At 56.5% G+C, this 16,419-nt stretch overlaps 1 protein-coding gene across 2 annotated transcripts in view; it reads right to left on the bottom strand.

Annotated features, from left to right (window-relative positions):
* Positions 1-2,900: 2,900 nt before the first annotated feature.
* The window catches only part of RIN3 (Ras and Rab interactor 3), a 123,318-nt gene continuing 109,799 nt past the window's right edge, over positions 2,901-16,419 (bottom strand). For both annotated transcript variants that reach the window (XM_070249778.1, XM_023628298.2), the window contains exons 8-10: positions 13,670-13,801; positions 7,502-7,665; positions 2,901-4,056 (exon numbers count right to left, since the gene is read on the bottom strand). In XM_070249778.1, the coding sequence (XP_070105879.1) occupies positions 3,742-4,056; positions 7,502-7,665; positions 13,670-13,801 (611 nt within the window). In that variant the 3' untranslated portion in view covers positions 2,901-3,741. The remainder of the gene's footprint in view (positions 4,057-7,501; positions 7,666-13,669; positions 13,802-16,419) is intronic.

Here is a 16,419-nt window from a genome sequence, read left to right as displayed (position 1 = left end):
CCCGAGTATTAATTTCGGGCCCCTGACTTTGTAGTGTGTGCTCCCGGCCTCACCCCCTCGCCCCCTCCTACCGTTCCGTGGTTCCTGCTCCTCGGCCCTCTTTGGACTTCTCAGCCTCCTGTGCCTTTGCTCCCTGCTGTTCTCTTGCCCTGGAGTGCCTTTCCCCTCATCTGACGGGTTCTCAACTTGTATCTGAAAGTGCCCCCTCTTCCTGAAACCTTCCTCAACTTCCTCCCCACCCCAGACATCAAAAGTCCCCTCTCCTCTGTCCGTCTGCGTTTTCTGTGCATCTCTTATACCATGTGCAGAGGGTCAGGGGTGCATCTCAACTCCTCGAGGGCAGAGGCTGCCTGACTTATCTTTGTTTCCCTTGGCCTGGTGCCCTGCACAGGGAGGTACTTATGATGAGTTTGTTAGAGATGGGTGAATAATACTAACTATATCCATGCAGTGGAATACTACGCAGCAATGAAAAGGAGCGAGGCGCTGATACGTGCTGCAACATTAAGCCACGTGAAAGAAGCTGGTCACAAAAGACCACATGTTATACGATTCCATTTATACCCAATGTCTGGAGTAAGCAAATCTATAGAGACAGAAAGCAGATGAGTGGTGCTAGGTGCTGGGGAAACAACGACTGCTGATGGGTCATAAGGATTCTTTTTGGGGTGATGAAAATGTTCTAAAACTGATTGTGGTGATGGCTGCACAATTCTGCATCTACTAAAAGCCATGGAATTCTACACGTAGATGGAATTATGTGGTTAATTATTTCTATAAAGCTGTTTTTAAAAAGAAGCCATATAGCTGGATGCCTGTTTAGATGGATAGCTAGAGAGAAGGCAAAGAAAAAAAAGTAACACTAGTTAAACCCCCATGTTTATGACCACCTGCCTTTAGATAGTGAAACCTGTCCTGTTTAGCAAGATCGGCGCCTTGAGAGTTGGGAGTTGTGGGCTGGAAGCCGAGATACGGGCAGATAGGGTTATGTCTGACAATTCAAGGACAACGCTTTTGTTTCCACTGGGCCCGTTTTTTAGCAGCACAGATTACCCTTTCTCAGTAAGGCTGTCCTCATACGGCTGATCGAACGACTTCAGGACGAAGAACTCTTCTTGTCCTGCAGATCCTGGGGAACTCCGGGGTTTTAAGTCACGAGTTCAAGAAGCATCCTGCCTGTGTTTCTCTCATGCTCAACAGCGGGCAACCCTGGGGCTGGCTGATGTTCCAGGAAATGCAAAACTGAAAGGGAGAGTTTTTAAAGGGAATATCTTAAAAGGCCTCAAGAGCCAGGTGATAAGACCTCTGTTCCTCTATTTTCTACAACTGTTAACTGCCCTTGTGACCATGCTGTCTCTGTTTTTCCTCCCTGTAGAATGAAAGTATACTTGCTGATGTAACAAATGTAGAAACTTGAATGTTCGTGGTTCTAAAGGTTAAAAGCAGCTATGATTCGTTTCTCAAATAAACGACAGTTTCCTAAGTCACAATGTCTCGACTGTTTTTCTCCTCGTAAGATAATGTGGGAGTCGCTAAGCAGCGTCAAGGGCCGAGCATGCGAGGTGCCCTGTCTCGTGGCCCTGGATCAGGCCCCATACCTGCTGTTGTCCCATCACTTTCCCCAGGGGCAGAGGCATCCATTGACAGGGGCTCCAGGTGGCCCCACCCCTCCTGCTCTCTGGCCTCTCCTGACTGCGGGTGGACCTCCGCATTGGTGGTCCTCATCACGGGGCACACGCTCAAGCACACATGTACATGCACACGTGGTGTCCTTACAGTGGCCCTTCAGTCCAGCTCACCGGCTGGCTCTGCCCCTATCCTGGGAGTGGGACATAGGACCTACCAGCCCACCCTCTGAAGCCCAACACCTCCCCCAGCTTGGGCCCCACCTGGGCAAGGGGATGCTTGGGTAAACAGACACCCCTCTGACCTTCCCCTCCAGTCTCAGGCCTGGTGGGAGGTGGTGGGCTCCCTGCCTTACAGCTGTGGGGGCAGGAGGCTGCGTAGCCAGCTCAGCTCAGGGCTGTGGGGAGCACTGGAAGCTCAGGAACGGGACAGTGTCTGCACTGGGTCAGGGGGCGGAACGGAGGCAAGGACAACCTGCGACCACGGCTGGCTGCCCTCAGCATCGGAGTGTTCACCTGTTTTCTCGTCTGTTACACCGACCCACAGCCTGGAAACTCCTCCAGAGCTGGCTGCATCTGGAACAGCCCCTGCATCTCACACAGGGCTGGCCCAGAGCCAGAGTCTGACAGATGTTTGTTGACTGGCCGAATGAGCTGACTGATGCCCAGGAGTTTAATTCAAGTAGGTCCAGCCAACTTTCCCTGGGCACACTGCTCACTGCCATTCAGACTGGGGCTCCATACCAACTTTATTTTGTTCTCCACTGTTTCCCAGGGCTCAGAAGAGTGCTGACATTTAGCAGGCACTCAACAAACACATATTTTTAATCAATGCTGAGAACGCAGACATGAATGGTCCAAACCTGGTGGAGAAAGAAGTATCAACAGACAACTGCAATTCGATGGGATCTCTCTCATCAGAAAAGGCTTCCTGGAGGAGATGGGCTTTGAAGGATGAATAAGAGTTTGCGCAGGCAAAGACTATAGGGAATGGTATTCCTGGGATAGGTCACAGAGGCAGGAAGGTGAGAGATCCTTCTGGAAATGATCCACAGGTGGGAATGATGGGAACCAAGGATGGTGGGGAGGCAGGAAATGACCAGGCTGAGGGGCAGACAGGGGCCAGGACCCCGAGGGCTGACAGTACGCTGCAGGTACTGTCAAAAGACAGGGCCCTTGGTGGAAAGGAGGGCCCCACCTGGGAAGGCAGTTAGCTGGGAATGGGGGCCTGGCTGGCTGAGCAGAGCTCCAGCCCCTTCAGAAAAGCTGATGCCATTTTCAAAAGGGCTTTTATTAAACTCTCCCCACACAGAGCGTCTTGCCACAACCACCACAGCCCTGGGTGTGCCCACCAGGGAAAGCCCCGACAGTGTTCCCCGGTGGCCGAGGCCGGGCTTGTCCATGCGGCCGTGGAGCTGGCCTCACTTGGCCATCCCAGTGTCCGTCCGGCTGCTCTGGCGAGGCTCGGGAGCTGCAGGGGGACTGTGGGCTGTGGGTGCTGGCAGCTGAGGGCAGGCCCCGGTGCAGGGACGGGGGGCCTGTCTCCTCAATGCACATCCTGAGAGATGCTCCTGAGATGCTGGGTGGGTCCAAAACACCCCAGCTGCATCCTGGGGGCATGGGGTGGGGGCAGCTGGGGCCAGGCCACTCCTCCTGAGGACAGTCCCGGGAAACTCAGCCCTTCGGGGGAAAGACTGAGGACTGGGCTGGCATGGGGGGTGGGCAGAGGGCCGGCCTGAGGGGCTGCGTGTGAACCAGGCTTGGGCCGTGTGCTGCAGGGGCTGGAGAGTCCCCTCTCTTGCCGAGCCTCAGTTTCCCTTTCCGTCTATTGAAGAACTTGGCCTCTCAGGGTTATGGCCCTCCTCCAGGAAGCACACTGGGCCGCTGCTTCATGGTATTCTCACAACTGCCCCGCCATGTTGGCCTCGCACGCTCAGCGCGTGGTAAGCATGTGTGGGGCGGCATCCAGGCCGGGAGCGCGCATGGGTGTGATTGGTTGGGGGGCTCCTGCATGCGAGTGGGTGCAGCCGAGTGTGTGTGCGCCGGGGTAGCGAGGGCGAGCCCAGGCTGCCCCGCCAGTCCCGGTGCCACCCCCCGGGGGGCGACAGCGGCCCCCTCACAGGAAGTTGGGCTCCCGCACCACGAGGCAGGGCGGGCCCCCGCCGCCGCCGTCCAGGGGCCGGTACACGAAGTGGAAGTCGCGCTTGGGCTCGCTCCGCAGCAGGTAGCCCTTGATGCGGTGCGGCAGCGCCTCGTCCGCCAGCTGGAAGCAGCGCCCGTCCACCAGCACGAAGAGCCGGTGGTCCTGCGGCTGCGCCACCTCGAACTTCTCGGCGCACTGCGCGCACAGCGCCTCGGCCAGGGTGTCCGCCCGCGACGCCAGCGTCCGCGACTGCTGCTCGGGCTCCAGGTACGACACGCAGATGAAGTCCTGCGGGGGGAGAGGGGGGCCTGCGGTCACCTGCGGGGCCGAGCGGGCGTCCCGTCTCACCCCCACCCTAACCCTGGGAGCTTGCACAGGGGTGAGGAGCAGGGTGGCCTTGGAGGAGTCCCAGGCTCCTCTCGGTGGAGGGAGGGACCGCAGGGGCGGTGGGGAGGCCGCACCTGCAGCTGACCCTGCTGTGCGACCTCAGGCCAGGTCCTCTCTCTCTCGGGGTGATTCAGCGGCTCTGTGTGGGCAGCGCGGAGTGAGCGCGCCCCCTGGTGGCCAGTCCGCGGGCTGGCCGTCACTTATTCACCTGTCACTCACTGCCTCTTCTCTGCTTCCCTGAGCCCCCCTGCAGCCCAGGCGCACTGCGGGGCGCGGGGGGCGGCATAAATAAAATCGGAGGTGCAGACCCAGCGCCAGCATTCCACGGTTCAGCTGGGGCCGCTAAGGCAGGCGGAACACTTCAGCCCTTAGGGCTGGAAGAGCCTGGGGGGTTACAAGGAGGAGAGAGGGAGCCAGGAGGGAACAGGAAAGGCTTCGTGCAAGGGAGAGGGGGGTGAGGCCTGAAAGACGGCGGGTGTAGGACAGGTGGAGAGGGCCACCGCATGAGCCAGGTAGGCAAGGAAGCATTTGCACCCACGCGACTGGCACACACACTTCCTCCATCAGCCTGGGTGGGAGGACCATTTGCTGGAAGGACGGGCTGTCCAGTCCCTGGCTTTGATTCTGCTCCCCCTCACTGTGTGCCCTTGACTTCTTTGAGCCTCCATTTCGTCAACTGTAAACCGGGATAACACTGGTGATTACACCATGGCTATGAGGAAGCATTAAAACTGGCTCAGAGCAGGAGGAGTCTTCCTTCACCAAGCACCCTGAGGGCAGGCAGAAAGTGCTGTGTGCCCGGCTGCCCCCTTGTGGGAGGACAGTAACAGCACAGCTGCCTCCCGATGATGATGATGATGATGATGATGATGATGATGATGATGGTGATGATGATGGTGATGATGATGGTGATGGTGGTGGTGGTGCTTGTGGTGCTGGTGGTGGTGATGGTGGTGATGGGATGATGGTGGTGGTGGTGCTGGTGGTGCTGGTGGTGGTGATGGTGGTGATGGGATGGTGGTGGTGGTGGTGGTGGTGGTAATAGTGGTGATGGTGGTGATGGTGGTGGTGGTGGTGGTGACAGTGGTGGTGGAGGTGATGGTGGTGGTGATGGTGATGGTGGTGGTGATGATGGTGGTGATGGTGGTGGTGATGGTGGTGGTGGTGGTGATGGTGGTGGTGGTGATGATGGTGGTGGTGGTGGTGATGGTGGTGGTGGTGGTGGTGGTGATGGTGGCGGTGGTGGTGGTGGTGGTGGTGGTGGTGGTGGTGGTGGTGATGGTGGCGGTGGTGGTGGTGGTGGTGGTGGTGGTGGTGGTGGTGGTGATGGTGGTGGTGGTGGTGGTGGTGGTGGTGATGGTGGTGGTGGTGGTGGTGGTGGTGGTGGTGGTGGTGATGGTGGTGGTGGTGGTGGTGGTGGTGGTGATGATGATGTCCACTTCAGGGTGGTGATAATGAGGGCGATAGAGTAGTGGGTGCATATGAGGCACCAGGCTCCGCGTCAAGAGCTTTATAAAGTCACCCCTCTCTTCCAGGAGGGGGAAGCCCAGCCTACTCCCGTGGGTCCCAGTGGCTGCCAGTGCTCTCCTTGTCCCCCAGTAGGCCTCCAAGGGCCCTTTTCACCTACTGACAACTGTCAGGCTCTGGGCTTTCACTCCCAGGGAAGGGCTTTAGGGCATGTGGTGCAGAGGAGGCACAGGGAGGGGGTGGGGGGGTGCCCTCCCCAGACCCCAGAAAGCGTGCTGAGGGGTTCCTTGTCCCCTCTCCCAGGCCTCTCTCCTAAGCTTCACCTCCCCAGTGGGCAGCGCTGATGCTCTGCCTGGCTCAGCAATGGGGACCCACGGTGGAAGCAGAGAGTGGGGAATGCCTGGGTCAGGCTTGGACCAAGAGTGCCCCTAGTCCCAGAGCTGGTGGAGGGACAGGTGTCCCGGGAGGGGGCGAGCGGTGGGATGCTGGAGCTGGTTTGTGTCGACTTACGCAGGCTCATACCAGCCTGAGGGAGCTAACTGAGTACATCTCTTCCAATTCCAAGTTCAGTGATGCCAAGTCAGTAGCCTGAAATTGACTACGGTGGGAGTATTTACACCACAGAAATTGACAGAAGCTAAAATCAGAGCTTTTGTTTTTTTTTCTCCCCAGAGAGCCAGTTACTAAACATTATCAAGACACCATTGATTAGAGGAGGAGGGACATCAGCTTGGCAGCCTAGAACATGTACTGGGGAGGCAGAGCGCATCTAGTCCACAGTCCACCTGTCTCAATAGGAACACTGAGTTCCAAAGAGGGACAAGGACTGCTCAGAGCCACACAGAAAGCTAGTACAAAGCTGGGTCCAGACCTTGAGCCTCTTGCATCCCAGGCCTGGGCTCTGCCTGTTACAGAGGCGCCGTCTTAAAAGCCAGGAGTGGGGTTCAGGTCTGGTGTGCTCTGGGTGCCAGGGGAATGAGTCTGCATAACTATTTACAGCTCTGGATTGCTGCCTGGCTCACTGTCCTAAACTCCCTTCATTCTGTATACACCCTAGTCCCACCCTGTCCCAGGCACTGGGCTTGGGGCCCCTGAGACATGTGGGCCATGGGCCCTGCCCTCTCAGGGCAACAGCTTCCACACATAGATGTTTCCAGCATGGTGTGATATATGCTGTAATGGGGGCAGTGGCAGGAGGAAGCACAGAGGAGGGCATCTAAGCCAGGCCATAGAGGATGGGGACAGGTAGGGGGGTCAGGGAAGAAACTGAGGATGAGCAGTGACAGTAGGTGAAGAAGGGGAGATGGACCGGCGTGGGCGGAGGCTGAGCATGAGGGAGAACTCAGCAGGTCTGGGGAATTGGGGGTAGCTTGATTTAACGCGGCCTGGCGGTGTGGGCATGATGGGAGTGCGGGAGGAGGCAGGAGCCTAGCCATCCATGGCTTGAATACTGTTTGTATAGAGAGAGGTGGGGAGGGATTGGAGGGGACAGGCTAGGGGCAGGGGGGCCTTGGACTGCTGCATTTGTCCCGAGACCAAGGGGCAAGGCTGTGGATCAGCTCGTGGGCTCCCCAAAAGTATGGACTGGCACGACCCAGGTCCACATCTCCAGCCCCAGCGGGGCGCTAGGACAAAGCAGGTGGTGAGGAAAGATGGACAGAGATCTCACTCCTCGTATTCCCGTCTTGTCTGGCCAACCAGAACGCCAGTGCCTGGTGACGCTTTTCTAGGCTCCCTGGCTCAAAGTGGGCACAGGGCTGGGCACACACAGGCAGGCAGGAACAGGCAGGAGCTGCCGTCTCCGCCTCCCCAGGTAGAAGGGATGGTGTCTGGGGCGTGGTCCTGCCGGCCCCGTCCCACCCTCCGCCCCGGGCGTCACCTGCACCGAGGAGCGGGAGGCCCGGGCCTTGTTGAGCGTGCGCCGGCGCTCCCAGCGGTGGATGGAGTCCTGCACCTCCACGCTCAGCTGCCGGGTCACCGTGATCTTGTCGTAGTTCTTGATGTGTTCCAGGGCCCCGTAGGTGGTGGTCAGATAGTAGGAACCTGCGAGGACAAGGGTGTGGAGGCTGAGTTAGGACCGCCTCGGCCAATCTGCAAAGGGAGGGAGCAGGCCCCCGCTCGCCCCGCCCACCTCCCCAAGCTCCACCCACCGCGCTGCTCCGGGCACACCTGCCGCTGGTCACCTGCGGAGCTTCGGCCACGTGCTCACCCCGCGCAAGCGCACACAAGCTTCCGAGTCCAGCTCCGGGTTGTCAGGCCCGGCTCAAAGCTTGTCGTTGGCTCCCCTTTGGTACGGAACTCTCGCTTACTTTTAAAATGATGTTTTAAAATTTAAAGGATACACAAGAAACTGATCCTCGTGGATGTCTTTAGGGTGGGGGGTGGGGGGTGGGGGGGCTGGGAGACACGGTGGGCGGGAGACTTCTCAGGGTATGTGTATACATACATCCATGCAAGCATGCATAGCGAGGGGGCTTCCCTCCCCCTCACCAGGCCTCTCTCTCCAGCCCTTCTGGTACCAGGACAATGATTTTTGACATGAGGCCGATTCTCCTAGTGACCCAGCCAAACCCCATCTTCTCTTTCTTCCTAAATAACTTTTGAGGGGAAGTAACACTCAACTGAAAATGCTCACTTCCCAGACTCCCTTGCAACTTGGGTGTAGAGGGCAGGAGACCCTGTTTTGGCTACTTAGATGTGAGTGGAAGTCCATGGGTGGGGTTTCCAGGAAGACCTTTAGAAAGGGACAGACTCAGCTGATCCATCCCCTCAGGGGTTTGCCCATCCCCCTTCCTCCTGCCTGGAATGCAGAAGTGAGCCTGGAGGCACAGAAGCTGTTTTGTGATCAGAGGTGACAGGCACAAGGACAAAGGCCCACATCCTAAAGAGCAATGGAAAGAGCTGGGTCCAGGGCTTCCTGATGGCAGGGCTAAAAACTGCCATCATTATCCACTGCTTGGCCCAGGAGTTCTTGATGCAAGAGACTAACCAGCCCCTCGCTCTGATTTAAGCTGTTACTAGTTATATTGTGAGTTCTTTGAAGCCCAAAGCATCCCTAATGGTTACATTGGATGAAGCTGCCTCCATATTCTTACAAATTCCACAACCACTGTGGGAAAATTCATGCCCTGGCTGGGTGGCGGGGGTAAGATAAAGGGCTTTATGGCCTCAGCATCCTCCACTTTCAGAGCAGTGTAGGAAAGAGACATTTTTTTGAAACAGGTCTATCAAGGCCACCATGGAGCTCGGCTTGGTGTCCCTCATCAGAGAAGACCCAGTAAACCACTCGTGTGTCTCCTTTTCCAGCCGAGCTCAAGCCCGTGTGTGCCAGGGAGCCTCCTCTGCGCCTCCGGCCCTTGCTGCCAAGCATCCCTGTCCTCTAGCCGGCATCCTCGATGCTCCCATCCGACCCGTGACCAGGTCTCCCCGGCTGGTCATGGAGGGATGCGGACTGAGACCCTTCAGAACTGGAGTCAGAGAGCGGGGTCGAGGTCTCTGCCCGCCAGCAGCCGGCCCTGTGATCTCGGGGGAGTTACTGTCGTCTCTGTGCCTCGGTTTCCTCAACCGCAAATCCCATAACATTGTGAAGAGTAATGTGCTTAGGAACCGGTGAGACACACGTGGTGGAGAGCTGACCTCAGGGAGGTGCTGTGGAGACTTCTCACCCTCTCGGGCGACGGGTAGGAACTCCGGGCCCTGCCGGCCTGCTCCTGCCTGCTCAAGCCTGGCTCTTGCTCAGCCGGAGCGGCACAATGAACCCACTTCCCTTCCACTTGGGGCCATGCAGTGCCTGCCAGGACCACTAGGGGGCAGGCGACCCCTCCCACTGTGCATTTGGGTGCAGGTCTCTGGGGAGAGGGTGTTGTCCATTGATGGGAAAAGCTCACGGCCCCTATTAAGATGTTAGCCTGGAACAGCCAGCTGTCAGCCCGCGTGGAGAGGGGACGTGGGCAAAGGAGCCCATGAGGGTGCTTCTGGGAAAGCTTTGGATTTTGACCTGGCTCCAGGCAGGTGCCCAGCAGCTGGTCTCCCGTCTGCCCTTTCATTGCCCAGAGGGGTGGGAGCCGCGGAGAGAGGCTAGAAGGGGGCTGAGGTCCCGTCAGCCCAGGGTTCAGGCCCCTGTGCCTCTTACAGGACATCCGTCATCTCTCACACCCCATAAGCCTGCTGCAGAGAAAGTGGGACCCGGTCACTGGTCCTGTGCCAAATGACAGCACATGGAACCAGCTGAAAGAACACGAAGGTCCCAAAGTGCCCGGGACCCGGAATCCGGCTTGCAGGCTTTTGTTGAATGCAGAAATGTTTGTTTGTACGACCTGTGAGACACGAGCAGCCAGGGCCCAGCTCCATTTCCTCCTGCCCCCCGCCACCTCTGCAGATCACTAGAGTGCTCGGACAGTTTGAAAGCCCCAAATCTAGTCCAACAACTCCACTTTCCCAAGCCAGAGAGGGTAAGTGACTTGCCCAAGGTCTCCAGCCAACCAGAGGCAGAACCAGCAGCAAAATGCAGCCTCCAACCCACTCTGTCTACTCCACACTGTGTCAGTTCTCCTCTTAGGATGGAGCAACTGACATTCTCGAGTGGGGCCCCCCGAGGGTCCACCCCATCCCAGATGTCTCTGGGCTGCAGGGAGCACCAAGACAGGGACAGCCAGCAGGGGCTAGCCTCCCCTCCTGCTTTGGCAGGCCCCTCTTTCTACCTGTGCCTCAGGGGCGACGGAGCACCCCTGGGCTACCACCCAGCTAGGATAGGAGGGCGAGGTCGGGGAAACTCAGGGGCAGTGCCCTGTCCCTCTGCCCTTGGTCCCAGACACTCCTAGATGGAGGTCTGCGGGCTGGCAGACTTGAGGGTGGAGACCCCCCAAGTCCTCTCACTACCGGGGGTTGACCCCCGTGAGGCTGGGCCGTCCTGAGTGGTGTGCCCTCCCCCCACCTGCTGGAGTGGGAAGAGAGAGAGGGGCAGGGAGGCACCCCTGCCACCCACCCTGCCTCCCGGTGTGTGCAGCATGGCGTGCAGTTTGTCCTCTGGCCCTCGGAGCTGCCACGGGCAGGGTCTGCCGCTGCTGTGGGGGACAGGGCTGCTGGCAGGCCGGTGTGCGCCAGCATGGCGAGGCTGCACCCTGCCTGTGTCTTCACTTCCAGCAAACCCCATGGAGTCCTTAGAAATCTCCGTTTGGGGCCGGAGGTGGGGTGGGGGGCTTTGGCTACTTAAGTCTGAAAAAGGGCAGGTTGCAGCGGATTCGGGCAGCTTTGGGTCAGAAACTGACTTTCAAGACCTTCGTGTGTTTATTTGTACATCGGCTTGTCTCAAAAATCCTCAGCGGAGCCCAGAATAGACCAGCTCTCCTGCCTGAAGGACCTCACCTTTCCCACCCAAACCCTGTGGAGGCTTTGGGAACAGAAAGAAGGATCCCAGGAGGCCGTGGCAGGATTGGGGTGGAGGGTGCAGGTCCATAGGGAGGCGGTAGTTGGGCCAAGGGTGTCCCTTCTCTGTCCCTGCTGGGCTGCTGTTCCTGGCCTGGAGCTCGGACTGGCCACAGGATCCAGGCTGAGGATGGAGGAGGCGTCCCGGTGGCCAGGGCGTGGCCGACCGCTGCGGAGAGTGGTCCGCGCTCCGAGCATCTGTGGAGCCCCACTGGCTCCCTCCCTGCTTCCACCCCTCAAAGGGCTTTCACAGACGACGGACGGATGTGGTCTCTAAGACCCCACAACCACCTGGGGGGGCGGGGCCAGTCCTTCAGCACGATTTGGAAATGGTTGCTCCCTAAGCAGATCAGCAGCACATGCCTGCCGTGGAAAATTGGGAAAACAGAAAAAAGCAGAGAAGGCACTCTGTGCTCAGGACCTCCCTTGGTCATCTGAGCTCTGTCCTGCCCCATTGCTCCATCCTGCTAGCCTACTTCATTTCTTCTCAACATCCACCAGATGTGATCAGATGGGAAATTATCTTGTTTGCTTGTTTGTTTAACCCGTTTAAGGTCTGATGTCCTCCTCCTTCCCCTGGAATGAGACTCCACGAGCAAAGGGACCTGCTGTCACCTGGCACAAAGCAGAAGCCCAGTGGATGTCTGTGGAATGAATGAGTGCATGGCCTCTGCCCAGGTACCTGTTGAGTCTTAGTGTGTTTCTTGTTGATTTATAAGAGTCATTTACATATTAAGGCTATCAATCCTTGGTGCGCTGATTTGTGGGGAGGCTTTCCCCTGGCTTACTGTTAGTATCTTATTCTATTTATGGTAATTTTTGACATGTAAAAGTTTTAACCTCTAGAGGTTACATGTATGGCAGCCACAGGACAACAGCTAATATTCTTGCTGAGAGCACTGGCTAGGCTGCAGTACTTCTCAGGGGCTAGTCCTAGGAGATGGGGTGCTCAGGGTTTAGGGCAGGAGGCCAGTTCTGCATACAGCCCCCTGACTGGAGCCTCTTGGCCTCCCACTCCCTTCTATTTTTACCTTTCAGTCTGGTGGGGCCTGTAGGGGACAGGTCAGTGTTGCTTGGAGGCCTGTGTCCACACTCTCAGCTGTGTGGTGTTTCCAAGGGGTGGAAATCAAGAAGGAAGGCCCCTGAAGGCCCGAAGTGGAGGCCCCAAAGTGTGGGGTACAGAATGAGGCAATCATTCCTTCTCATGGGATTTCCAGCCTTGCCTGTCTTGCTCTCCACTGCAGCCCAAGTGCCTGGCACAAGCCTGGTACACAGGAGGGGCTGGCTCAGTAGCTGCAGAATGGACAGATGATGGGTGAGTGGATGGATGGAGGGGTGGGTGGGTAGACAGATGGATGGGTATGTAGGAGGGTAGAAGAATGAATAGGTAGGTGGATGAATGAATGGGTGGATGGGTGGGTGAGTAGGTAGGTGGGTAGATGGATGGATAGACATCTGGGTGGATGGATAGATGGATGGATGGATGGTTGGATGGATGGATGGATGGATGGATGGACAGATGCACTTGGCAGCAGATAAGCATTGCTGAAGAAAGCCTGGCTTCTACTGAACTCCTATACCCTCTGGAAGACAGGTTGTTCCAACTGCTGGAAAATTTTAAATAAAGAGGAGAAAAAACAGCTCCAGAGGTCCCAGGGCACAAGTGACAGTTATATGTGACAGAAAACATCATGGTTTTACACACTCCCCTGAGCTTTCAAGAACTCCCAGAAGCAGCCACATCAAACTGTCACCCCAGGGACTGCTAGCTGCTAAACATGCAAACAGATGCAAAGAGGGTTGGCTATCTCAAGAACCACAATGCCCAGAGGGGACACTCGGGGCCTGAGAGTGCTCCATCCTTCGAGGCTGATGTCTCAGAGGACAGTCTGGGGCTCCCTCAGAGCTGATCTCTGGGCTGGCTGCACCTCAGGGATCCTTGGTGGAGGGGTGGCGGAGGCTAAGTGGGTGGGAGGAAGTGGTAGGAAGGAGGAAAGAGGAAGGGAAACTGAGGGAGGCGCGGAGTAAACCACACCCCTGTCGTCATCACTGGGGAGTGCAGGGCCCCTTGCCCACAGCATCAACCTCCTCCCACGGACAGAGGACCTGGCCCAGGGCTGAGGGTCCCTAGGGCCACCCTTGTCTAAGAACTGACCATCATTCCCTTCCGTCCTTGAGCTCATGGGAAGGAGCTCAGACTCCTTCTCATGGACACTGCCCGCCACTTCAGCCTGATCTTCTGTTACCAGCAACTGCTGTTCCCTCTGCGAAGAATGCCTTTCCCCCTTGTTTATCTGACTGGCTCCTATTTGTCCTTCAATGCTCAGCTCAGGCATCACCTCCTCCAGGAAGCCTCCCCTGACTGCACAGGGTGCTCCCATACCCTCTGTATTTCCTGCCATTCCAGCGTTTGTCAAGCAGCGTTGACATGGTCTCTTTAGTGGCCCAGCCCCCTCGCTAGTCTGTGAGCTCCCCCAGGACAGAGCCTGTGTCCCCAGGGCTCAGTGGAGTCTGGCATCCAGGAGGGGCTTATTCAGCTGCCCAAAGTGCCCCTGGCGTGGCTGAGTGGGGAATGTGCGATGGGTCCGGGTGGTCCGGAGATGGGCCTGGGGCGGTGACTCACCCTCCCCCAGCTGCAGGGCCGGGTCCATGAGCTCCATCATGTACTCCACGTCGAGGAGCATCTCTGTGAGGTTGCTGCGCGCCAGCACATACATGAGCACGGGCAGGAAGTCGTCTGCCCCGTAGGGCTTCCCTGGGAGGAGGAACAAGGCAGAAGGTGGTGAGTGCGGGGCTCTCCTTGGGAGCAGCCCCCTGCCCAGGGGAAGGGGCCAGTGGTTTGCTGGACAGGGGCTGGTCACCCCTGAAAGAGGATCCTTCCTGTTTTCTCATGACTCCTGGGACGGGGCCTTCTCAGGGAGGCCTGAGACGCAATTGGGGTTCAGGAGGAAGGAACTGAGAAAGGTGCCCTCCGCTGGGGTGGGCGAGACGCAGCACCTTCCCCTTTCCCAGCTCTCCCCCTTGGTGCCCCTGGCTGCTGGCCTGACAGTCAGGTTCACATCACACTTATTCTTGGACCCGCCCAGAAGCAGCTGTCCGTCTGGCGCTGATGGCTTCTGGGGAGGGTCCCTGACTCTTCTACTCACGCATCTCCCTCTCCACCAGCAAAACAGAAGCCCTCCCTCCATTAGAGGCTACGGGGTCTGAAGTTCCGACATGCAACCTTCCTTCTTTGGGGTTAAGCCGTGCCTTTTCCCTAGGCTTTCTTTGAAAACGTAAATACCTCTGCAAGTGCTCATGATACTACTGTTGTGGGAGAGGGTCAAGGGCTCAGAGCCTCTGACAGTCGCCGATGCCTTGCAGAGGAGAGGAGGATGGAAGGTGGCTTCAGAGATGCCTCCCAGCTTTGGCTCTGGGCTGGCTCTGAAGACAGACCATTTGGCAACAGAAAAATCAAAGGTGGAACCTGGAGGGCAAGAATTCCGCCAGGGGCAGAAGCCGCCTGGAGTCCCTCGGGTGGCATCTTGGCGTGTCTCTGCGAGTACACAGGGGGAAGTGAAAGCTCGACTGGGCAGCTTTGCACGGTGGTGAATGGCCATGCTGGGTCCCCAACCCACCTTCTCGCCTCCCCTGACCACAGGGAGGCAGAGCTCAGACAGAGGTCTCCAGACCGAGCTGGAGGTCACCAGGCCTGGGTGTGGTCCCAGGAGGAAGCTGCCCTTTGTGTCTTGGGTGCAATTAACAATGAGCCCAAATATATGCCTGACAATTTACGGTTCTTTCAAAAAGTGTATTTCTCTTGACATGTTTTATAAAGGATTTAGCTGGCCATCAGGAAATACACATAATAAAACAGTAACATCTAAATAAAAATGTAAACATCAGGACAGATACAAATTACGGGATGAATTTACACCCTAGGAAAAATAAAAACACAAATAAACAAGAATCCACACAGCCGCTCCTTTAGCGCCTCAAATTTGGCTTTGAGTTTCCTGGTGGCCAAAGCGAAGAGGAAAACATTCTTCTCATTGCTCATGAGAAGAAAACATACCTGTTTCTTGGGGGAACCAAATTATTCTTCTAACCCTAGGGCTAAATAAAATTTTCACATCTGGCTTCTCTTGGGGGATTGACTGGCAAGTTCCTACAGCACCCTTGGGGGTAAGTTTCATTTGGTGATTTTCATCTCACTGCCTGAAGATGCAGCTCAGGGCAAGCACTTCCAGGGGAGGAAAGCGAATTCCATAGTTTGTCCGTTCACATCTGTTCCTTGTAACAATTATATAAAGTAGGTGTTGTTTTGCCCACCTTACTGAAGAAGAGACTAAGGTTCAGAGAGCTTAAGTGACTCCCTTGGCCACACATTCTGAAGTTATGAGAGGTACCATCATGAAGAGCTGGGCTTCTGGCCTCAGGCCTGGGTGCAAACTTCGGCTCTCCCCTTCACTGGCCGTGGACCCTGGGACGTTCCTTCCCTCCTCTAACCTCGGCAGAGAGGTTGGCGAATGAGGGTCCAGGGAGGTTAGGCGGTTAAACAAAATGATGGGGGTGGTCAGCACCACGTTGAGCCATATTGGGGCCTGAGGCAAAAGGAAAAATGTGTGCTCCTCTACATACGTATTGAAATATCCCCTCATATTTTTTTTTTTGAGGAAGATTAGCCCTGAGCTAACATCTGCCGCCAATCCTCCTCTTTTTGCTGAGGAAGACTGGCCCTGAGCTAACATCCATGCCCATCTTCCTCTACTTTATATGTGGGACGCCTGGCACAGCATGGCTTGCCAAGCAGTGCCATGTCTGCACCTGGAATCCAAATTGGCGAAACCCTGGCCACCGAAGCAGAATGTGTGCACTTAACTGCTGCGCCACCAGGCCAGCCCCTCCTCTCATATTTTGAACCAAGTGGCAAAGTTAACCAGCACTCCACAATAAAAACCATGACTGCATGTAAACCCTGCGTTGCCAGTCTGCATGCCACCGTCAGCCCCCACAGACTCATGCGGGTCCAGGAACCACCAGCCAACAGCTGGAAATGACTGTTCCCATTGTACAATAAAGCAGGGTCATAAAACAGACGGCAGCCTGGACTTACTTAAAATGTTAATATTTTGCTCATCATAGGTTTTCTTTGCACTGTTTTATTTTTCAAAATACTGCATTAAAATATTACTCATCTCACCATTTGACCCAGCAATTCCACCCTCATACCCAAGAGAAATGAAAATACGTTCACATACAGGCTTGTGCACAAACGTGCACAGCAGCATTATCCATAACAGCCAAAAGGTGGAAACGGCACAGATGTCCATCAGCAGGTGAACGGAGAGATGAAATGTGGTCTCTCCACACAGCGGAACACAATTTGGTGAT

Source organism: Equus caballus, chromosome 24, assembly GCF_041296265.1.
Source record: "Equus caballus isolate H_3958 breed thoroughbred chromosome 24, TB-T2T, whole genome shotgun sequence".
Classification (NCBI taxonomy): Eukaryota; Metazoa; Chordata; class Mammalia; order Perissodactyla; family Equidae; genus Equus; species Equus caballus.
Note: the sequence above shows the minus strand (reverse complement) of the source record. Positions and strands in the feature narration are given on the sequence as shown.